This window comes from Mytilus californianus, unplaced genomic scaffold, assembly GCF_021869535.1.
Source record: "Mytilus californianus isolate M0D057914Y unplaced genomic scaffold, xbMytCali1.0.p SCAF_2, whole genome shotgun sequence".
In the NCBI taxonomy this organism is placed as follows: Eukaryota; Metazoa; Mollusca; class Bivalvia; order Mytilida; family Mytilidae; genus Mytilus; species Mytilus californianus.
Genome location: NW_026262668.1, coordinates 135,850,202 through 135,874,978, shown reverse-complemented (window position 1 = coordinate 135,874,978; position 24,777 = coordinate 135,850,202). Strand labels below are relative to the sequence as shown.

General features: G+C 34.0%; 1 protein-coding gene and 1 long non-coding RNA gene across 3 annotated transcripts in view; one reads left to right on the top strand and one right to left on the bottom strand.

Annotated features, from left to right (window-relative positions):
• Window positions 1-2,010: 2,010 nt before the first annotated feature.
• Window positions 2,011-2,696, top strand: LOC127731143 (uncharacterized). The gene is made up of 2 exons (XR_007995510.1): window positions 2,011-2,149; window positions 2,230-2,696. It is a non-coding gene; the product is annotated as an uncharacterized LOC127731143 (long non-coding RNA).
• A 1,125-nt stretch (window positions 2,697-3,821) lies between these two features.
• LOC127731136 (uncharacterized) overlaps window positions 3,822-24,777 on the bottom strand; it is a 46,872-nt gene continuing 25,916 nt past the window's right edge. For both annotated transcript variants that reach the window (XM_052240062.1, XM_052240063.1), the window contains exons 5-9: window positions 17,305-17,346; window positions 8,782-8,891; window positions 7,877-7,934; window positions 7,042-7,220; window positions 3,822-4,924 (exon numbers count right to left, since the gene is read on the bottom strand). In XM_052240062.1, coding sequence (XP_052096022.1) covers window positions 4,784-4,924; window positions 7,042-7,220; window positions 7,877-7,934; window positions 8,782-8,891; window positions 17,305-17,346 — 530 coding nt within the window. In that variant the 3' untranslated portion in view covers window positions 3,822-4,783. The remainder of the gene's footprint in view (window positions 4,925-7,041; window positions 7,221-7,876; window positions 7,935-8,781; window positions 8,892-17,304; window positions 17,347-24,777) is intronic.

Genomic DNA, 24,777 nt, shown 5'->3' with positions numbered 1-24,777 from the left:
CCCCTTTTTGGCCCCTAATTCCTTAACTGTTGGTACCATAACCCCAAAAATCAATCCCAACCTTCCTTTTGTGGTATTGAACCTTATGGTAAAATTTCAGAGAGATCCATTTGCTTAAACTAAAGTTATTGTGACTTCGGACGACGATGACAACGACACCAACGTCATACCAATATACGACGTATAAAAACATGAATTCAAACAAAGTTTAATTTTGGACCCTTTGGACCTTAATATGGAATTATTTGAAAACAGGGCCCAAGATTAAAAATCTTAATGCATAGTTAGATTCAGCATATCATAGAAGCACAAGAATTCAGTTTTTGATGAAATCAAACAAAGTGTAATTTTGGACCCTTTGGACCTCAATGTAGACCTATTTAAAAATGTCCAAATATCCAATATAGTAATACATGGTAAAAACCTCAAACAATTCAAAACTTTAAATTAATCCTCATTGAAATTGGTAAAAAGATTTGCATTTATTTTCAATTGAAGATTTCTTGCTGTTGTGCAATACTTTGCTGTTGTGCAATACTTAGTAAATCTGTTTACAAACTGAATATAATAATTTACACGCCTTGTTTGACATATTGTATTGTGTACGAAGATCCCTCCGTGAATGGAGCACCCCTCGATTACTGCGAGGGTACAGTGGAATCCATGTACACTCCCTATCAGGAATAATGGAGATGTGTCACTAACTTATATACAACCCACCACCAGGACAATCCCCAACCCAACACAGAGGGAGTGTTAGGAGACACAGGGAAGTCTGTTATTTTGGTGGAGGAAGCCGAAGTACTCAGAGAGAACCACCAGGCTTCTCGGCGGGAACAGACAAACCGAAGAGATTTCTATAGATTGATCTCCAGGTCAAAGTCGGGGGCCACTTTGACCAACCGAGGCCCCCAAAGTACCCATTCTAGTTTAATCTCCGGTCTAGGTACTTGTCAGTATTTGTTGTTTCTTTATATAGATCAGAAATAATTTATGTTAGAACCAGCTTAGCCAGTATTAGAAAAGTCTTATTTTGGCCCCTAGTTTCTTAACGTTAAAGCCACAGCCCACAAAATCAACCCCAACCTTCTGTGTGTGGTATGGAACCTTGTGATACAATTTCATAAAGATCCATTGACTAATACTTAAGTATTTGTCCGGAAACCAGAAAAACCTTGTCCCTCCCCCTTTTTGCCCCTTATTCCTGAACGGTTTGAACCATAACCCCCAAAGTCAAGCCCAACCTTCCCTTTGTGGTATGGAACCTTGTGTTTCAATTTCATAGAGATCCATAGACTAATACTTAAGTAATTGTCCATTAACCAGAAAAACCTTGTTTTTCCCCTTTTGTTTGCCCCTTATTCCTGAACAGTTTGGGCCATAACCCCCAAAGTCAATCCCAACCTTCCCTTTGTGATATGGAACCTTGTGGTACAATTTCATAGAGATCCATACCCTTATACACAAGTTATTGTCCAGAAACTACAAAAAAATGCCTTTTTTGGCCACTTTTTGACCCCTAATTCCTAAACAGTTGGGACCATAACCCCTTAAATCAATCCCAACCTTCTTTTTGTGCTATTGAACCTTGTGGTTAAATTTCATAGAGATCCATTCACTTATACTAAAGTTATTGTCTGGAAACCAAATGTCTTCGGACGACATGATAGCAATATACGAACACAATTTTTTTGGGGTCGTATAAAAATAGTTTGAAGACTCAAATGGCGGGGTTGCAAATTCAAACAACTTCCATTTCTGTAAATTTGAAATAAGCTTAAAAAGGGAGGTAGACATTGATAAGCTAAGTATGTTATGTTATTTATTTTTATATTACTTAGTATATTTGTCTGTATTGTATTTTTTAACATGCAATCTTTATTACTATTATCTTCGACAAGTGCTAAAATTCCTTTATCTTTTTCTTAAAGATATTTTCTGTATATATACTAGAATGAAGGATTTCTTCACATATCAAAGATTCTCTTTTTTTGGCAAAAGGAAATAACATCTGTTTAAGTATGGTTAATTCAAAGATGATATTAAAACAAGATATTACTAGAAATCAATACCTTTTACACTACTTTATAAACAAAATCAGGGCAAAATGTTTTCAACATTGAAACAATGTATTTAGCATTGAAACAATGTATTAAGCATTGAAACAATGTATTAAGAATTGAAACAATGTTTTAAGAATTGAAACAATGTATTTAGCATTGAAACAAGGGATTTGGATTATCATAAGTGAAACATAACTTTGTAACTGTATAATAAAATTATCTTCACAGAAATAAATTGGTAAATTACAAAATTTCAGAATACAAATGGTGATATTATATGATTGTCTTCTTATCAAGTCAAATACAATAAATACCAAACATGATGAGAGGAATCAGTATAATACTTTTCAGGGGAGATAATCTGAACCACTTGTTGTGCAGAAAGGAATAAAAGTTCTTAAGGCACAACTCCTGCAAATCTTTAAAATTACAATTATTGTATAATTTATCATAATTCAAGTTCACAAAGAAGGACATACAACTTTAAACAAGTATCTTTAAAAATACTTCATACAAAAGATGTCAGAATGAAAATTGATGGCAGATCTATCACTTTTCTTGCTTCTTCAAATGCAGGCCTTTGGGTTTATATTTTTTTCCAATCCTAAATACTATAGACAATACAAAACAATACAATAAAAAGAAAAAAAAAAAACATCATGTAAAATATGTAAAAGTTGATTGTCATATGCTAACATTAACCTGCATGATATCATTTATAATTCAGCAATCTATAAAAACTACCTTCAACTTTTAAAATTCAAATATTATAAACTTGACCTAACATAACATACTAAATCTTACCATTTATTTAATTCTAGCACTTAACATGGTAAAGTTTGTTTAAAGAACTTCTCTTCTTGTCTTCAGTAAGACTGTGAAGGTTGAGAATGAAAACAATGATTTTAATCAGCTGAAATCTGGAAACTCACAATTTTTTTCAGATTTAAAAAAAGATGATATTTCTAAAATCTGAAATTATAGCAATTAGAGAAAACATTTGCCTGTGCCTGAGATTCATTTAGAGTGATTTACTAATTCCAAAGTCAATAAATAATTTGATAGTACATTCATTGAAACGTTGTAATACAACACAAAATGCTACCTCCTCCAAATGAAAATTACATTCATATTCATTCCAAATTTTCTTAGTCATTAGTTGTCTATAAGACACACATTTTAAACAAGAGGCTCATGAGATCCTGATATCGCTCACCTGTAATTTCAGTTTCAGGCATGTGACGTATTTGTAGATCTTACTTTGCTGAACAATTTTGCCATTTACACTTTCTCTCCTTCTATAATAGTATTAAAGATAATACATAACCCAAAACTGTAAAATTTTCTAAAAATTAACTATTTCTGGACAGTAACCCTACACTAAGTTGTCCTATTGGTCTGAAGATTACTTGACAGGTAGATCTAAACCTGTTTAACACTTTCACCTATGTCATGTTTTTGAATGGATCAAATCCCCGAATACAATCTATAAACTAAATACCCTAAGGAACATTCAATTAAAGTTTTTAAGAATTTGGCCAAGTAGTTTCAGAGAAGAAGATTTTTGAAAAAGTAATTAGACTTTCACAAAAAATTTTAAAAAAAAAGTTTTAAGGGCAATTACTCCTTAAGGGGTGAATTGACTATTTTGATCATGTTGACTTATTTGGAGATCTTACTTAGCTGAACATTTATTGCCATTTATACTTTCTCTCTATCTATTATAATATTAAAGAAAATAACCAAAAACTGTAAAATTTAATAAAAATAAACTATTTCCAACAGTAACCCAACAATGGGTTGTCGAACTTGTCTGAAAATTTCATAACAGATAGATCATGACCCATTTATCACTTTATCACTTTAACTCCCTTTCACTTTTGCTGTAACTGCTGTAGTTTTTGATATATGCCAAAAACTGCTTTTGTCCCCTATGTTCTATTTTTAGCCATGGTGGCCATGTTTGTTAATAGATCAAAACATCGGATACAATTTATAAACTAGATACCCTAAGGAACATTCAGTTAAAGTTTGGAAGTATTGGGAACAGTAGTTTCAGAGAAGAAGATTTTTAAATATTAGCAAACATGATGAACAAATTGTTTAAAATTGTCTTTAAAGGGCAATAACTCCTTAAGGGGTCAATTGACAATTTTGGTCATTTAACTTTTTTGTAGATCTTACTTTGCTGAACATTTTTGCTGTTTATATTTCATCTTTATCTTCAATAATAACCAAAAACTGCAAAATTTCCTTAAAATTACCAATTAAGTGGCAGCAACCCAACAATGGGTTGTTCGGTTAGTCTGAAAATTTCAGGGCTGATAGATCTTGACCTATTGAACATTTTTACCTCCATGTCAGATTTGCTCTAAATGTTTTAGTTTTTGAGATATAAGCCAAAAACTGCATTTGAACCCTATGTTCTATTTTTAGCCAAGGCGGCCATTTTTGTGGATCAAAACTTTGGATACAATTTATAAACTAGATACCCTAAGGAACATTCAGTTAAAGTTTGAAGGTATTTGGCACGGTAGTTTCAGAGGAGAAGATTCTTGAAATAGTTTACACCGACGACAGACGACGACGGACGCCAAGTGATGGCATAAGCTCACATGGGGCCCTTCGGGCCCAGTGGGCTAAAAAAGGCTGGAATCTTTGTTGAGGTGAGAAAAAAATGATGATAAAATTAGTTACTCAGAAATTTAAACAAGAAATAGCTATACAGTTTTCTTATTCTGGCTTTCATAATGTTGCTGAGTCTTTTCCAGATTAAATAATGGATTCTGATATGATGTATTGCCTTCTTCTGTTCTAGAAACCATTTCAGAATAGAATCTAGGTGTATCCTTGTCTTCTTTCTACAAAAAAAACAACACAAAAGTTATAAAACTGAGTTAAAATAAATGAGAATTCATAGTTTGTCTAGATGGTTAATGACTTTTAACAACAGTAACTTGTTGTTACCTGTAATAATTTTCAGCTGAGCTGTGCAAACTACATCAGGTAAAATAATTTAAATCAAACTACACCAAGTTGAATAAACTACATAAAACTACTTCATTTTAAAATAAATTCAACTATTTCTGGTAAAAATCACACGTGCTGGACAAGATTTAAAAAAAAAAAGAATGTTGAGAACACTTACAAGGTCAATAACTTGCTTCTTTGGAAAAAAACTACTGGTGATAGTTCCAAGAAAATTTTTTTCAAATAAGTTGGTTGAACTACTTTAAACTGTTCGAAAGATATTAAAATAAAGCACACATGAAGATTTTAGGCCTATAAATAAATAAATGTGGATAGTGTCCTCATGTGGACAGAGATGATGCCCCCGCTTGCATATCATATAGTTATAAAGGGACATAACTGAAGAACAGTAAAAGAGACGCTACCCAAATTTGAACTTGTTCTGAGTTTTGTGGTAATAAGCATTATGTGTAAGTCTCATAGCATTTGGTTGAGGCTAACTTTAGAAGAGAACAGAAAATTCAGCAATTTTTCTATTTGTAAACACACACTCTAGAACGGTTGTGTATAAGTTTTATAACATTTGGTTGAGACAAACTAAAGTTAGAGAACGGAAACGAAAAATTCAGCAATTTTTATGTTTATAAAGGGACATAACTCAAGAATGGTAAAAGTGTCGCCACCAAATTTCGTACTTAATCTGTATTATGTAGTAATAAGCATTGTGTATAAGTTTCATAACATTTGGTTGAGGCAAACTAAAGTTAGAAAACAGAAACAAAAAATTTGTACTTGATCTTAGTTTTGTGGTAATGAATATTGTGTATAGGTTTCATAATGTTTGGTTGGGGCAAACTTAAGTTACAGAATGGAAACTAAAAATTTTGCAATATTTCGATTTATAAAGGGGCATAACTCAATAATGGTTAAAGTGACACTACCCAAATTCAACTTGATCTGTGTTAAATAAGTGGAAGTCAAAATTAAACATTGCATTGTATAAATCATTGATTGTAGTTGATTCAACTATAATCATGGACAAAGGAAGATAACTCCAATTTTAAAAATTACTTGATATTTAGAAGAAAATAATAAAAATTTTGCAATTTTTCCATTTATAAAGGGGCATAACTCTAGAACGGTTAAAGAAAGTGATGCCACCAAAATTCAAACTTGATCTGAGTTTTGTGGTAATAAGCATTGTGTATAAGTTTCATAACATTTGGTTGAGGCAAACTTAAGTTAGAGAACGGAAACTAAAAATTTAGCAATTTTTCCATTTATAAAGGGCCATAACTCTAGAACGGTTAAAGTGACGCCACCAAAATTCAAGTTTGATCTGTGTTTTGTGGTAATAAGCATTGTGTATAAGTTTCATAACATTTGGTTGAGGCAAACTTAAGTTAGAGAACGGAAACTAAAAATTTTGCAATTTTTCCATTTATAAAGGGGCATAACTCTAGAACGGTTAAAGTGACCCCACCAAAATTCAAACTTGATCTGTGTTTTGTGGTAATAAGCATTGTGTGTAAGTTTCATAACATTTGGTTGAGGCAAATTCAAGTTAGAGAACGGAAACCAATTTTGGGACGTACGTTCGTACCTACAGACGGACAAGGGTAAAACATAATGCCCCCACCACTACGGCGGGGGCATAAAAAGTTATGGTATACAAGTATTGAAAAACATATCCGAAATGGTAGAAGTCAGACACTTGCTGGGACACAGACGCTTCATCTGACTAGAAGCTTTCGGGCATACCAATACTAAATTTAACGTCACTGTGCTTTTAACATGAAAATTACTGGTACATAAATTAGCCTACCTTCACATTGATTTCACCAATTTTCTTTAAACTGGACCAATAAGATCTATTGTTTCAATTCATTTATTCATTTGCCGAGGCTGTATATTATTGTAAGGAAAAGTAAATTTTGTGGGAAATGATTGAAAAAGAGAAGATTATAAAGTATGATGGAATAACAGTTAGAGAGGTACAGAAATCTACCTGAATTGTTTTGAAACATTGATTAATGACATCTGCAAGATATTCCACCTGGTCTGTGATAACAGTTATAGTTTCATCCATTAATTTACCATTGACGTAAACAAATATTATCTTTTTTGGGAGGGCTTCATATGTCCACTGTTTAACACAGAACCATGGTAAAACTGTCACATCAACATCTGAAATTTTAATTATCCAAGGGTTATAAAAATGCCAGATTACTTTCATACCAACATTGCAAAAAAAATTTTTGCATACAGAAAATAACAAAAAAAGTGTACTACTGTAGATTCATTTATTTTTGATGATTGAAGAAAAATTGTATTTCCGTGGAAACTTGAATTCTTGGATTTGCCAAAGTTTTCATTCAAGTCTATAGGAAATTCCTACTTTGTTGAACATTGAAATTCGTGGTGTGCCTATATCAATGAAATCCACAAAAAATAGTTACCCAATGAATTATGATGAATCCACAGTATTAACGACTTTGCTTTGAAAGTCTTTCTTGACGATGTATCTCCCAGCTATATATAAAGCTGAACATACAGTATAGACACTTGTCTATTGTTGAAGTTTGAATGTTGACCACTAGATGTCATTTTTCCACAACTTTGGTGATAATTCAGGAAACACAGTCTTATGGGTATACATGTTATTACTATGGCAACAATCCAGCTGTTTATCAATGGTTATCAGAAATGTCTTGTGATAGAATATAATTTCCAGTGAACATCAAAATAATCTAACAGTTTGTCCAGTTTGATTGGGAAGGGCAGCTCCACTGAAGTTAACCTTCTTGTCAATAAAGTTTGTGAATAATAATAATATACTTTACCTGATGTATTAATCTTCAGATGAGAGACATTAACTTTAACATGACACTTACATTCACCCTACAAAATTATACAGATGGATTACAAAATATTGTCTTCATAATATTCCAAAAATATTTTATTATCAAAGAATTGCTTAATTGTAGTGTTATGATAGCTGTTGTTTGTCTTTCCATCACTTTTTTTTTCTTTTTGTCCATAGTCATATTAGTGTTTCTATTTTTTTTTCCCCAACTTATTGTTTTTAAAAAATCATAAAAGTTAAACAGACAATGTCATGTAATTAGAAAGAAATGATTTTTTTTTTTCAATTCAATTGATTTTAATGAATTTCATTTGGATGAGTTTTTTGTTTGTTTTTTTTTTGTGTCATCCGGTAGCTGTCTTATTGACAAACAACCAAAATCAATGTTTACTCATATCCAATACATGTACACATACAAAAAGGAGAGAATTTAAAGTACCAGAAGAACAAATTATTGGTATCCCTATTTTAAAAAAAAGTCGAATACAAATCTTGGCAAACTTCTTTTAAGGTGGTACCTAACACTACAGGGAGATAACTCTGTAAAAATCAGCTAAACGTTTTAATTACGTTGTATTGTTAAGGAAATATTACGCTTCTCAATGATCAAAATTAGTGTTTGTCAAACTGCTATATAACCAACGAAATTTTTCTGATAAAGTGGTTGGTTCAAATTCTTTGTAATTTTTATATTTTTGTCAAAGGGTCAAAGTAAACATTTTGTCAAAATTTTATGAAAATTAAACGAGCCAAATTAATTTTAGTCAAGGTGTTAGGTACCACCTTAAATGGATTTTTCTTAAAACATCACATCCTTAGAAAAAATACAAACTAAGTATTTGTAAAAATTTATTTTGACTTTTGACTGTAATGTCGTATTACCTCCTTCTCTAAAACAACACAGTCTTCTAGCTGAACATCAAAATAATCTGCTATGGAATGACACAATAACACATATTTCTCTTCACATCTGAATCTCTCATCAGAATATTCTACAAATATATGTATTTTCAAAGGAAATAAGAAGTTTGTGATGATGTAATTACAGTAAGTATGCTATCTGAATATATCTTAAAGAAATGTACCCTAGATTGTTAATTGTTAAAATTGAGAATGGAAATGGGGAATGTGTCAAAGAGACAACAACCCGACCATAGAACAGACAACAGCAGAAGGTCACCAACAGGTCTTCAATGCAGCGAGAAATTAGACTACTAGCAAATAGAACTTAAACATTCACTAGTTTTCATATCATGAAGGGAAACTTGTTGCAGAGTACTGTCTCCCCTGCATGTAATTTTAATAGTATACTGCAAATGTTGAAATTAAAATGGCAAAAATTCTGTATTTTAAATATGCAAAACTTTTGAAGTTATTGAACCATAACTGAATAATCTCTGCACAAATGAGAAATAACAATGTTTGTACAACTGCATTCCCAGTTAGTATTAATTCATCTAGTTGTGCTGTTTTCACATAGGACAAGCTTGGTGAGCAAAATTCAAAATCGTGGCCTCGCAAAAGAATATAAAAAATAAAGCAATAATTTAAGTAAATCATTATTGGATTTCTTAGAATAAGCTTTTTTAGAACCAGCAGTGTGCTGGTGATCAGTGTATATTATTTTACGTTTTATTACAATAAAATACAATCCATAACCATAATATAAAAATGAAACATCCTGCTCAATGCTCGTTGAAATAACCTGCAAAATGGTCATCTATCACACATTTCTCGCTAAATATTGTTACAGTAATCGATTCTTTGATCAAATTAAGATATTTTGTCAGACTCTGAGGTGTTTATACAGTGATAGAAATTTCCTAGATCGTTAACTTTTGTAATACCTCTGATTTTTCATGTATTAAATTGTCTTTTCTATGCATCATGGTTATTTACTTAGATGATTTGAGGGTACTAAAAGAAGGTACTAAAAGAAACAACACTATAGAAAACTGATATTATCAGAGTATTACTGGGTATTCGTGAGTATCTGAACTGAGTAGTATTGGTTCATCATTAGCCATCCCTAATTAAAGAGATTTTTAAATATTGACCTTAACTCAGCCAGTAAAAACCTGATGGTCCAAAGCCTTGAAAAGTGAGAAGCACAAACCATATTTACTATTGAATTGGTGCAAATGTATGCTTTCATCTTGGCACAATTGTTACACATAAATTAGAAAATAAATTATAGTGCAAAATTAAAGGAGCCCAAATTGTTTTGCACAATTGATTCCTTTTTTGCCCTAAAGGAGAACCCCAATCTTTATAACCAGAACAGAGTTATAATCATCATGGATCGAACTGGTCAAGGGTTTTTCATTTTTTTACATTAATTTTACAGATTTATACAGTACACACTGTACTTTTCATGTTAAATTTTATTTTTTGACTTAAAATCAAACCCAATTAGTGTATGAGCGAGTGTGAACAAAACCAATTTAAAAAGTCTGAATAAAAAACTTTCATTGTTTACACATCACAAGCTCCAAAAACTGTTAAACAACAGAAAGAAAGTTCAGACTATCCATCATCTGATGCTAAGGTGGAAGTTATTATAAAAACATTATGAGTTTTGGTGATTTTTACAAAGTATGTGTTGCTTCTACAGGGAAAAACATCATAGGATTAATCAGACAGTTAGAAATGATATGATATATCTTTTAAACAAAAATTGTTATTGATTCTGTAAAAATATTTGTGTACAAAATGTGGTAGTTAATTTTCCAATGTATATTTTCAATATCTACTGTAAAATTAAAAATAATGCGATGTATGGGTCATTAATAACTGGTCCTTGAGATATCCAAAAAAGATCTAAGAGTATTATACCTAACAAGTTTGTTAATAATGAATTTCCTGTTTAAACAACTACTTCCAGCTGCAGTACAGAGTATACCCAAAGCCTGAATAATAAAAGAACAGAGTTCCAATGTCCCATGCATTGCACATATTTTATCAATCCAAGGTAGAAGGGCAATAACTAAAAAATACACTTTTTTTTTGTTCTTTAAAATTGTTCATAAATATCTTAGAGAAATGAATGCTTCAGAGCAAATTCAATGTGATTTCCAGTATAATTACACCTTATTTAAGAATGCTGTATTTTGATTGGTTGTTAGCCAGTGTATTTTTCGCATATTCTAACATTTTTTCCTCATTTCAAACGAATTTGCCAGTTTTTTCACCACTGCCAGTGAATTTGCCTCAAATTCCCCTCTCTGCCGTGGTATTTGCCATTTAAAAATACCAGTCTTGGGACCAAATTTCCCTCGCCTAGCGGCTTGGGAAATTTCACAGTCCCTGGACTGGTATTTTTTGCAAATACCCCTCCATAACATGATATATCTGTTCATAATTAATATTTCCAAGGGGCATAACATGTTTAAAATATTTGATCAGCACATATTTTCGAAATTGTCAAAGGCATTGCTGATATAAAACTATGATATAAATCTCATAAAATTCTGGCAAGAATTGTACACATGAGAGCGCTAATGATGCAATTTTCCATATAACTAATATTTCCAAGGGGCATAACTCTCTTAAAATCAAAGCACCAAGGGCGCTATAGGCAGTTAATTAAAAAACTCCAAGGCAAACGTGGCAGAAGCTTAAGTTAAGATGAATATTGTGGAAGAACTGGTTTAATTATTTATCTCAGCTATTTCAAGTTAAAAAAATGTTTGTACCTTAATGTTTCCGCTATCCAATCCTACCATTTTCAAAAGTTATTTCTAATTTATCTTAAAGCTGTTTCCTTTAAAATGAGCCTTAAATGACAATATTTTTAGGTGTAATACCACCAAATCATAGTACGTCACATCCGGTTGCATACGAAAATAGGTCGAAAAAAAATATTCCCTTGAATTTGACAGTTGTAGGTAATTCATCCTACATTTCATTGCAGTAAAACATTTCTGGGTCATAAACATATATCTTGGGTATTTCAAAGCACCATTATTTTTTTGTTTGGGGTTTCTATAGAATATTTTTGAAACTTGAGGTTACATGGTTACTAAAGCTTGTACACAGGTTAAAAAAGGGGGAAAATTTGATTGGTTAACTTCCAGTGATGGTTATTTTCTTATATGCAATGAAATGTTATGTGAAATTTTTTCTATAGAACTGAACAGGATAAAACTTTACTCATGCCAAGTATTTCTTTATTTGAAACAAAGATAAATTCTGCACAATTTTTTGAAAAGTGCAAATTTAACAAAGACTAATAGGGGAAAATCAATGGTGGTATTACACCTTATAGGCCCAGAAATAACTCAAAAAACAATTAAAGTAAGTTCAACCTAGACTTATTTCTTGCATCAATTAAATTCTATAATAAACAAGAAATAATTGTAACAGGATACTGTTACGAAGTCTCCCAAACAAAGCTCCTATAATTCGTCATTCCCATGGTCGCCTACAAATTGGTTTGGTCAAGTAAAGTGATATGCATAGATTGACCCTGTATGTCATTCAAACATTCTTGCGTTGACGAACAGGAATATATTTGGTTTAGGGGTGGGGATCTCGACCGTTTTCAAGTTCTCAAAAGGTGGGGGTTGATACCCAGGGGACTCTCCCTTTATTTCATTTGATTTGTTTTAATGTCCCATACAAGAATATATATGGTTTCGGGGTGGGGATCTCGACCGTTTGCAAATTTTCAAAAAGAAGAGGGCTGGGGTGACCCCCATGGACTAATCCCCTATATTTTATTTTATTTGTTTTATTGTCCCATACAAGAATATATATGGTGTAGGGGTGGGGATCTCAACCGTTTACAAGTTCTCAAACAGGAGGGATGGAGTGAACCCCCAAGGGGCTCCCCTATATTTAATTTTCTTTGTTTTATTGTTCCATACAAGAATATGTATGGTTTAGGGGTGGGAATCTCGACCATTAACAAGTTCTCAAACGGGGTGGGGGGGGGGGGGGGGGGGGGGGGGGAGGGGGGGGGGGGGCTGGTTGACCCCCTGTGGACTCCTCCTGTATTTCATTTTATTTGTTTTATTGTACCATACAAGACTATGTATGGTTTAGGGGTGGGGATCTCAACCGTTAAGTTCGTAACAGAAGGGGATGGGGTTGACCCCCAGGGACTCCCCTATATTTTATTTGATTTGTTCTATTGTCCTGTTATCATTACTGAAGATCGTGTGTGTGTCTATCACTTACTGTTTTCAAGTAATAGTCATTTGAAAATTGAAAAAAAATAATATCCCATAGTGTTCTATAGTAAACCCCTCCCTTATTCAGGCCCCTCAAAATACCCCTAAATAGACCCCTATGCACAAACGAAAGATTGATAACTCCGCTAGACATGTTAGTTTAACATTTTATGAAACCCTAAGTAAATCTGACAAGTGGTCCGAGTTGTCTTCTAAGACGGTCAGAGTGGACTCGGTCCGACTTGTCTCGGGGACGAGTTGTCCACATTTCTTAAAATATCCCATCAACGTCGATTTTCGGATCTTTTTCATTCATAAAAACAACATTCATAAAAACAACAACAACTGCCAAGGTCAGTGATAAACGGGATAATATAATAAAGGAAAGGAATTTAAATGTGCATACATTTTATTGAAATAAATAAATTAATCACAATCTTCTTAACGAAAAGAACATAATTATTAACAAAACTTACTTTAAAACATCAGAATACTTAACCTTACGTTTTGTGTAAGTAAAAATTACCGCCAACTTAGACTACTACATATAACTTTATTTCCTCTATCATAGATAATTGGTGTACATGAACAATATTCCTGCGCCTTTGGCCATTTGGGAAATGTAAACGACTTGTAATTAGAGATTTTCGGCGATGAAATATTTCATACAATTGTTCTTTGACATCTTAGCCAAAAGCACATGGGATGATAAACTACGTACGAATTTCTATTGAGCACTACTTCCTATGTGCAACTTCAAAAGTTTTGGGTAGTTCGACGATCATTTAAGGTTTTTCTGGTCATATTTTTTGTATTCCAGAATTGAAAGTATGAAAAAAGTGCCCAATTAGTTATTAATAACATATTAGCCAGCTAGATAATAACAATAGCACTTTTTACACCATTTAGTGGGAAGAACACAAATCTAGGGTGGTAGCATAAGGCAGCTTTACTGCCTAAAAAATTGATCGGCACAGATTTTCGAAATCATCCAAGACATTGACTATATCAACCTATAATATAAATTTCATAAAATCTGGCAAGAATTGTACACGAGAGCACTCACAAGGCAATTTCCATATAATTAATATTTCCAAGGGCATATCTTTTTAAAAAAATAATTGATCAGCACATATTTTCGAACTCGTCCAAGACATCGCTAATATAAACCTAAGATATAAGTTTCATAAAAATCTGGCAAGAATTTTACACAAGAGCGCTAGCGATGCAATTTTGCATATAATTTATGTTTCCAAGGGGCATAACTCTTTTTTAAATAATTCATCAGCAATGATTTTAGAACTCTTCCAAGACACTGCTGATATAAACCTATGATATAAGTTTTATAAAAATCTGCCAAGAATTGCACATGTAAGAGCACTAACAAGACCAGACAGACAGATGGATGGACGCCCATTATTTGTATGTCCCCCTGCAATGCGTTGCGCAGGGGACAAAAAATTTTTTTTTTGGTAGACTGCCAATCTTTTAAGTTTAATACTTGGGTGGTGAGTAGGGTAAGCGTAGCCCAGTGTCAGAGCAGCCTACAAAAACTATCCCTATGTCCATTCCTGGATCCAAGAAGTCAAAGATATGGAAAGAAATCATCAAAACTGACCATCTTTATCATGTATATGATTTGCAAAATATGTGGCTGTGGCTCACAAATTATAACTAGTTCTATGAATTATGATCATGAGTAATATGACCCCTAGCAGAAAGCAGGTCTTGCACATTTCGCCAGCTAGGATTATAAGGGGTACCCTTTTTCTTGCTATGATGTGTCTGTCCATATATTTGTTAGAGTGTGGTTTATTACTTCAAACCCCATTTTCCCACCATAGTTCTCACACGCCAAGCAAAACAAGCTCCATCATAATGAAACTACTCACCAATAATCAGTTCTGTATCTGTAAGCTCAACAAAAGCAGACAATTTCTGTACTTCCCAAAGAAGACAAGATAGTGTGACATTATATAGTGGAATGTTGGCAACAGAGAAAAAAAAACAATCTTCCCCTGCATCTTATAGATAGCTGGGCATAAAATCAGGTTATTCAATTAAAACAGGAATATAGCCTAGTATATTTTTATCATCTATGGTAGTTAGGACTGAGGTATATATTTTATATCTTAACTACAAATGTATGTAATAACTTTCTGCAATTAAATTGATTGTGTTCCATGTATCCCAACAAATTACAACTAGAGGCTCTAAAAAGACTGTGTCACTCACCTAGGTCTATGTGCATCTTCAATATTATAGACTACTGTTTACAGTTTCTCTCTATCTGATTTAGTTTTTGCCCAAAAAAAAACAAAACAAAAGTAAAAAAAAAATCATCATTTAAGGGCAATCACTCCTATCTACAAACTTTTTTGGCAGAATTTGACCTGATTGCAAATCTTGTCTTGCTGAAATTTTTTGTTACCGGTAATGTTCTATCTATCTTTTATAGTTTTCAAGATAATAGGCTAAAACACCAAAAATTGGAAAAAAATCATCATTAAAGAGCAATAACTTCAATCACCAGTCAACTGAAGAATTCGGCTATTAGTCTTATTTGTAGATCTTGTCTAGCTGATCACTTATGCTGTTTAAAGTTTCTATGCATCTATTGTAGTTTTTAAGATTTTAGGCAAAAATGCAAAAAAAAATTGGTAAAAATTGTCATTAAAGGGCAAGAACTGTAACAAGGAGTCGATTGAGGATTTCCACAATTTTGACTTCATTGGAGATCTTGTCTTGCAGATCAGTTTTGCAGTTTAATGTTTCTCTCTATCTATTATAGTTTTCAAGATAATACTGTAAATTCAGAAATTATTGCGAGGTTTTTATTTTTGGGAATATTGCGACTGAGTAAGTACATGTATCGCAATAATAAAAACTCGCATTCTGATATCTGTTACATAAATATGTATGCAGATTATCATGAAGTCGCAATAATTAATCTCGCATTTTTGTCCCTTCTTTAAAAATCGCAATGATAAATGCACGCAATAATTTCTAAATTAACAGCAGGCAAAATGGAAAAAAAAGTAGAAAATTAGTCACTTTAAGGCAACAACTCTAATAAGAAATTGTCTGACAGTTTTGACGTAAATAGATAATAAGTAGAGCTCAACATTCTGAACATTTTTGCCCAGGTAAGTTTTTACATCGCGATGACCGTGAGGGCATTCCGATGTATTACTATCGCCTAGATTTCAATTACATCACTTTCCTTTTGGGTTTGTAACCGATCTATAAACATGATAAATACACGGATATTAACGAGTGCAAAATAACATTCCTTATCGTTTGTTATAAATACATCTCTTCATTGAATACTGATAACAATATTTTTGTTTAGAACATAAATTAATAATATGAAAATGTTTTGTCGTTAGATATATATATATAAGTAAAAAATCATTGATATGGTAAAGCATGCGGAAGAATATCTCACGAACATTTTGCGACAATCCCGGAAAGGACCGGTAACTCTGCATGGAAGATGTTTTTACGGGAAAAAATGAATGCCTACTCATATCCAATCTTTTAGAAAAATCAATTTTTACAGAAGAGTGTCCACCATGCACTTGCACTGCACTCTTATTAGAATAGTAGAATAGAATAATATACAAATGGATGAAAATTATATATACATGTAACTGTTATATTAATATAATATATAACAACAAACCAGTGTATACTGATTTGTATTACTACAATATAATAGTTATTACACTGAGGTTGAATTTCCTGTCATTTATTCATCATCCACACACGAACTTGTCTTAGAAAAAAAATATCTCTGTACATTAACCTCAGTTTCAGGTATAGAGATGTGATTTTTTTCTGTGATAAGTGCTTTTAACAATCCACAAGGACTTGCGGTCATCCAATGTTTAGTACTTCAGTACTTTGATTCTTTATCTATAGCGATTTTCAAAATAATAGATAAAACATACATTTTACCCCTATGTTCTATTTTTAGCCATGTCGGCCATCTTGGTTGGCAGGCGGGGTAATCAGACACATTTTAAAACTAGATATCCCAATGATGATTGTGGCCAAGTTTGGTTAAATTTGGCTCAGTAGTTTCATAGAAGATGATCTTTGTAAAAGTTAAAGGACGACAACGACAGACGTCGGACGCCAAGTGATGGGTAAAGCTCACATGGCCCTTTGGGTCAGGAGAGCTAAAAAAGTAAGTTTCATATTAAAAGCCAATTTTTATGTTACATACCTTCAAGTAAATCTATCTGATCTTTGCTTGGTTTCAAGAAACCTATAAATAAAATGTAATCATCATTTATTTTGGTAAATATTTTTCAGGGCATTTATTTCTTTCATTTAAACAATAAGAAATATTGCAAAATTATAGAAAAAAAAAAAAGATTTATTGATCAAATGATTTCATATTTTGAACAGTCATTCCGTAAAAGTGTAACAAAAAATTTGTTCTGGTGTGATATTTGTTCCACCAAAATATGTTCCACCGGAATTTATATCACAGAAAATCTAAACCGGAATATATATTATAAGGAAATATATTCCAGCACTGTAAAATTTGTTCCGGAACTAATTTTCTGACCAAATGTATAATAAGTTCTGGAAGAAAAATCACAGCTGCATGAATTTTGTTAAAATATTAAATGTTTTAAATAAAATGCTTGGCTGGGGCGCAGCTTGATACGACCGCAGAGGTCGAACCCTGAACAGTTGGGGCAAGTATTGACACAACATTCAAGCTTGATACAGCTCTGACTTTGGATTGTTATTAAATATTTGACACAGCATAGGTTTCTGACACAGAAAGAATGTGGTCTAAGAACTTGAATTTTTTTAATTTACCTATTATGGTCCAATGTCCAAAATCAAAATACATGGTTAGATTCAGCATATCAAAGAACCCCATATATTCAATTTTTGTTAAAATCAAACAAAGTTTAATTTTGGACCCCAACTTGGACAAACTTGAAAACTGGGCCCATCATAAAAAATCTAAACACATGTTTAGATTCAGCATATCAAAGAACCCCAAGAATTCAATTTTTGCTAAAATCAAACTAAGTTTAATTTTGGACCCTTTGGACCTTAATGTATGTAGACCAATTTAAAAAACGGGACTTAAAATTAAAAATCTTAATACACGGTTAGATTTGGAATAACAAAGAACCCCAATAATTCAATTTTTGATGAAATCAAACAAAGTTTAATTTTGGACCCTTTTGACCTCAATATGAACCAATTTGATAGCGGGGCCCACAAATAAAAAATCTAAATTCATGGTTAGATTCAGCATATCAAAGAACCCCATATATTCAATTTTTGTTGAAATCAAAAAAAGTTTAATTTTGGACCCCAACTTGGACCAACTTGAAAACTGGGCCCATAATCAAAAATCTAAATACATGTTTAGATTCAGCATATCAAAGAACCCCATATATTCAATTTTTGTTGAAATCAAACAAAGTTTAAATACTGGACCCTATCTTGGACCAACTTGAAAACTGGGCCCATAATCAAAAATCTAAACACATGTTTAGATTCAGCATATCAAAGAACCCCAAGAATTCAATTTATGTTAAAATCAAACTAAGTTTAATTTTGGACCCTTTGGACCTTAATGTAGACCAATTTAAAAAACAGGACCCAAAATTAAAATCTAAATACACGGTTAGATTTGGAATATCAAAGAACCCCAATAATTCAATTTTAGATGAAATCAAACAAAGTTTAATTTTGGACCCTTTTGACCTCAATATGAACCAATTTGATAACGGGGTCCACAAATAAAAAATCTAAATACATGGTTAGATTCAGCATATCAAAGAACCCCATATATTCAATTTTTGTTGAAATCAAACAAAGTTTAATTTTGGACCCCAATTTGGACCAACTTGAAAACTGGGCCAAAAATCAAAAATCTAAATACATGTTTAGATTCAGCATATCAAAGAACCTCATATATTCAATTTTTGCTAAAATCAAACAAAGTTTAATTTTGGACCCTTTGGACCTTAATGTAGACCAATTTGAAAACTGGACCCAAAATTAAAAATCTAAATACACTGTTAGATTCGGCATAACAAATAAATAAATGTGATCAAAGATTTTACAAATCTAATGCGCCATACTGTGCAATTAAAGATTACTTCTTGAAATTTGAAAAAAAAAAAATATTTGAAGAATAATTCTTTTTAATTTCTGAAATCTGAAATGAGAAAAAATTGACCCCCACAATTTCTTTTTATCCCCCCCCCCCTTTTTTCCCCAAAAAAATTCTTTCCCTCAAGATATGGTCATAATCTCAATTCAAATTTCCAATGGAGTTGGCAACCATAATTACCCATTTAAATTTACCATAGTGCTAACTTAATCTATTTTATAATAGAATTAAAAATATAGTGTCAAATCTTTCATATGGATTTTTTTGTAAAAAAAAAAGATGCAACATTTGCAGATATTTTTACTGGTCTTCCTTTATAAATATGCATTTCTTTAAACATAATTTAAAAGCAGTGTAAGGGAAGTAACCAAAACATTGTATTTGGATTACCTCCCTTACACTGTTTTAAATTATCTTTATTGTTCATTAACCATTAGTTTATACATAATTTAAAAGCAGTGTAAGGGAGATAATTTCAATGATGAATTTGATTTATCTCCCTTACACTGCTTTAAATTATGTTTTGTACTAAAGTATTTGTCCATTAACCAGGACAACCTTGTTTTTCCCCCTTTTTTGCCCCTAATTCCTAAACGGTTTGAGCCATAACCCCCCAAAGCAAATCCTAACAATCCCTTTGTGGTATGGAAACTTGTAGTATAATTTCAGAGAGATTCATACACCGTTCCACAGTTATTGTCTGGAAACTAGAAAATGCTTATTTTTGGCCCCTTATTCCTTAACTGTTGGTACAATAACCCCCAAAATCAATCCCAACCTTCCTTTTATGGTATTTAACCTTATGGTCAAATTTCAAAAAGATCCATTCACTTAAACTAAAGTTAGAGTGTGAAAACCAATGTGTCTTCGGACGACGACGCTGGACGCCAACGTCATACCAATATACGACCACAAAATTTTTTTGCGGTCGTATAAAAAGTGAATTAAGTTTCTGTGATAACAGGTCAGAAGGAACATATGTCATAGAAATCAATGAATAAGTTCCGCTCGAACCTATTTCACAGAAAATAAGTTCCTTTGCAACATATTTCACAGCGGAACATGTTCTTGTTACACTTAAATGATTAGCAAGCTGGATGCTGTACTGTGCTTGCATGGGGTACTTATTACACTTAAATTAGCAAGCTGGATGCTGTACTGAGCTTGCATGGGATACTTGTTACACTTAAATGATTAGCAAGCTGGATGCTGTACTGAGCTTGCATGGGATACTTATTACACTTAAATGATTAGCAAGCTGGATGCTGTACTGTGCTTGCATGGGGTACTTGTTACACTTAAATGATTAGCAAGCTGGATGCTGTACTGAGCTTGCATGGGGTACTTGTTACACTTAAATGATTAGCAAGCTGGATGCTGTACTGAGCTTGCATGGGATACTTATTACAATTAAATGATTAGCAAGCTGGATGCTGTACTGTGCTTGCATGGGGTACTTATTACACTTAAATTAGCAAGCTGGATGCTGTACTGAGCTTGCATGCGGTACTTGTTACACTTAAATGATTAGCAAGCTGGATGCTGTACTGAGCTTGCATGGGATACTTATTACACTTAAACGATTAGCAAGCTGGATGCTGTACTGTGCTTGCATGGGGTACTTGTTACACTTAAATGATTAGCAAGCTGGATGCTGTACTGAGCTTGCATGGGGTACTTGTTACACTTAAATGATTAGCAAGCTGGATGCTGTACTGAGCTTGCATGGGATACTTATAACACTTAAATGATTAGCAAGCTGGATGTTGTACTGTGCTTGCATGGGGTACTTATTACACTTAAATGATTAGCAAGCTGGATGATGTACTGTGCTTGCATGGGGGTACTTGTTACACTTAAATGATTAGCAAGCTGGACGTTGTACTGAGCTTGCATGGGGTACTTGTTACACTTAAATGATTAGCAAGCTTGATGCTGTACTGTGCTTGCATGGGGTACTTGTTACACTTAAATAATTAGCAAGCTGGATGTTGTACTGAGCTTACATGGGGTATTTGTTACACTTAAATGATTAGCAAGCTGGATGCTGTACTGAGATTGCATGGGGTACTTGTTACACTTAAATGATTAGCAAGCTGGACGCTGTACTGTGCTTGCATGGGGTACTTGTTACACTTAAATGAATAGCAAGCTGGACGCTGTACTGTGCTTGCATGGGGTACTTGTTACACTTAAATGATTAGCAAGCTGGATGCTGTACTGAGCTTGCATGGGGTACTTGTTACACTTAAATGATTAGCAAGCTGGATGCTGTACTGAGCTTGCATGGGATACTTATTACACTAAAATGATTAGCAAGCTGGATGCTGTACTGTGCTTGCATGGGGTACTTGTTACACTTAAATGATTAGCAAGCTGGATGCTGTACTGAGCTTGCATGGGGTACTTGTTACACTTAAATGATTAGCAAGCTGGATGATGTACTGTGCTTGCATGGGGGTACTTGTTACACTTAAATGATTAGCAAGCTGGATGCTGTACTGTGCTTGCATGGGGTACTTGTTACACTTAAATGATTAGCAATCTGGATGCTGTACTGTGCTTGCATGGGGGTACTTGTTACACTTAAATGATTAGCAAGCTGGATGCTGTACTGTGCTTGCATGGGGTACTTGTTACACTTAAATGATTAGCAAGCTGGATGCTGTACTGTGCTTGCATGGGTTACTTGTTACACTTAAATGATTAACAAGCTGGATGCTGTACTGTGCTTGCATGGGGGTACTTGTTACACTTAAATGATTAGCAAGCCGGACACTGTACTGTGCTTGCATGGGGTACTTGTAACACTTAAATAATTAGCAAGCTGGATGCTGTACTGGGATTACATGAGGTACTTGTTACACTTAAATGATTAGCAAGCTGGACGCTGTACTGAGCTTGCAATGGGTACTTGTTACACTTAAATGATTACCAAGCTTGATGCTGTACTGAGCTTGCATGGGGTACTTGTTACACTAAAATGATTAGCAAGCTGGACGCTGTACTGTGCTTGCATGGGGTACTTGTTACACTTAAATGATTAGCAAGCTGGATGCTGTACTGAGCTTGCATGGGGTACTTGTTACACTTAAATGATTAGCAAGCTGGACGCTGTACTGTGCTTGCATGGGGTACTTGTTACACTTAAATGATTAGCAAGCTGGATGCTGTACTGTGCTTGCATGGGGGTACTTGTTCCACTTAAATGATTAGCAAGCTGGATGCTGTACTGTGCTTGCATGGGGTACTTGTTACACTTAAATGATTAGCAAGCTGGATGCTGTACTGTGCTTGCATTTGGGTACTTGTTACACTTAAATGATTAGAAAGCTGGACGTTGTACTGTGCTTACATAGGGTACTTGTTACACTTAAATGATTAGCAAGCTGGATGCTGTACTGTGCTTGCATGGGGTACTTGTTACACTTAAATGATCAGCAAGCTGGATGCTGTACTGTGCTTGCATGGGGGTACTTGTTACACTTAAATGATTAGCAAGCCGGACGCTGTACTGTGCTTGCATGGGGTACTTGTTACACTTAAATAATTAGCAAGCTGGATGCTGTACTGGGATTACATGAGGTACTTGTTACATTTAAATTATTAGCAAGCTGGACGCTGTACTGAGCTTGCATGGGGTACTTGTTACACTTAAATGATTAGCAAGCTTGATGCTGTACTGAGCTTGCATGGAGTACTTGTTACACTTAAATGATTAGCAAGCTGGATGCTGTACTGAGCTTGCATGGGATACTTGTTACACTTAAATGATTAGCAAGCTGGATGCTGTACTGAGTTTGCATGGGATACTTGTTACACTTAAATGATTAGCAAGCTGGATGCTGTACTGTGCTTGCATGGGGTACTTATTACACTTAAATTAGCAAGCTAAATGCTGTACTGAGCTTGCATGGGGTACTTGTTACATTTAAATGATTAGCAAGCTGGATGCTGTACTGAGCTTGCATGGGATACTTATTACACTTGAATGATTAGCAAGCTAGATGCTGTACTGATTTGCATGGGGTACTTGTTACACTTAAATGATTTGCAAGCTGGATGCTGTACTGAGCTTGCATGGGGTACTTGTTACACTTAAATGATTAGCAAGCTGGATGCTGTACTGAGCTTGCATGGGATACTTATTACACTTAAATGATTAGCAAGCTGGATGTTGTACTGTGCTTGCATGGGGTACTTATTACACTTCAATGATTAGCAAGCTGGATGATGTACTGTGCTTGCATGGGGGTACTTGTTACACTTCAATGATTAGCAAGCTGGATGTTGTACTGAGCTTGCATGGGGTACTTGTTACACTAAAATGATTAGCAAGCTGGATGCTGTACTGTGCTTGCATGGGGTACTTGTTACACTTAAATGATTAGCAAGCTGGATGTTGTACTGAGCTTACATGGGGTACTTGTTACACTTAAATGATAAGCAAGCTTGACGCTGTACTGAGCTTGCATGGGGTACTTGTTACACTTAAATGATTAGCAAGCTGGACGCTGTACTGTGCTTGCATGGGGTACTTGTTACACTTAAATGATTAGCAAGCTGGATGCTGTACTGAGCTTGCATGGGGTACTTGTTACACTTAAATGATAAGCAAGCTGGACGCTGTACTGTGCTTGCATGGGGTACTTGTTAGACTTAAATGATTAGCAAGCTGGATGCTGTACTGTGCTTGCATGGGGGTACTTGTTACACTTAAATTATTAGCAAGCTGGATGCTGTACTGTGCTTGCATGGGGTACTTGTTACACTTAAATGATTAGCAATCTGGATGCTGTACTGTGCTTGCATGGGGATACTTGTTACACTTAAATGATTAGCAAGCTGGATGCTGTACTGTGCTTGCATGGGGTATTTGTTACACTTAAATGATTAGCAAACTGGATGCTGTACTGTGCTTGCATGGGTTACTTGTTACACTTAAATGATTAACAAGCTGGATGCTGTACTGTGCTTGCATGGGGGTACTTGTTACACTTAAATGATTAGCAAGCCGGACACTGTACTGTGCTTGCATGGGGTACTTGTTACACTTAAATAATTAGCAAGCTGGATGCTGTACTGGGATTACATGAGGTACTTATTACACTTAAATGATTAGCAAGCTGGACGCTGTACTGATCTTGCATGGGGTACTTGTTATACTTAAATGATTGGCAAGCTTGATGCTGTACTGAGCTTGCATGGGGTACTTGTTACACTTAAATGATTAGCAAGCTGGACGCTGTACTGTGCTTGCATGGGGTACTTGTTACACTTAAATGATTAGCAAGCTGGATGCTGTACTGAGCTTGCATGGGGTACATGTTACACTTAAATGATTAGCAAGCTGGATGCTGTACTGTGCTTGCATGGGGTACTTGTTAGAGTTAAATGATTAGCAAGCTGGATTCTGTACTGTGCTTGCATGGGGGTACTTGTTACACTTAAATGATTAGCAAGCTGGATGCTGTACTGTGCTTGCATGGGGTACTTGTTACACTTAAATGATTAGCAAGCTGGATGCTGTACTGAGCTTGCATGGGA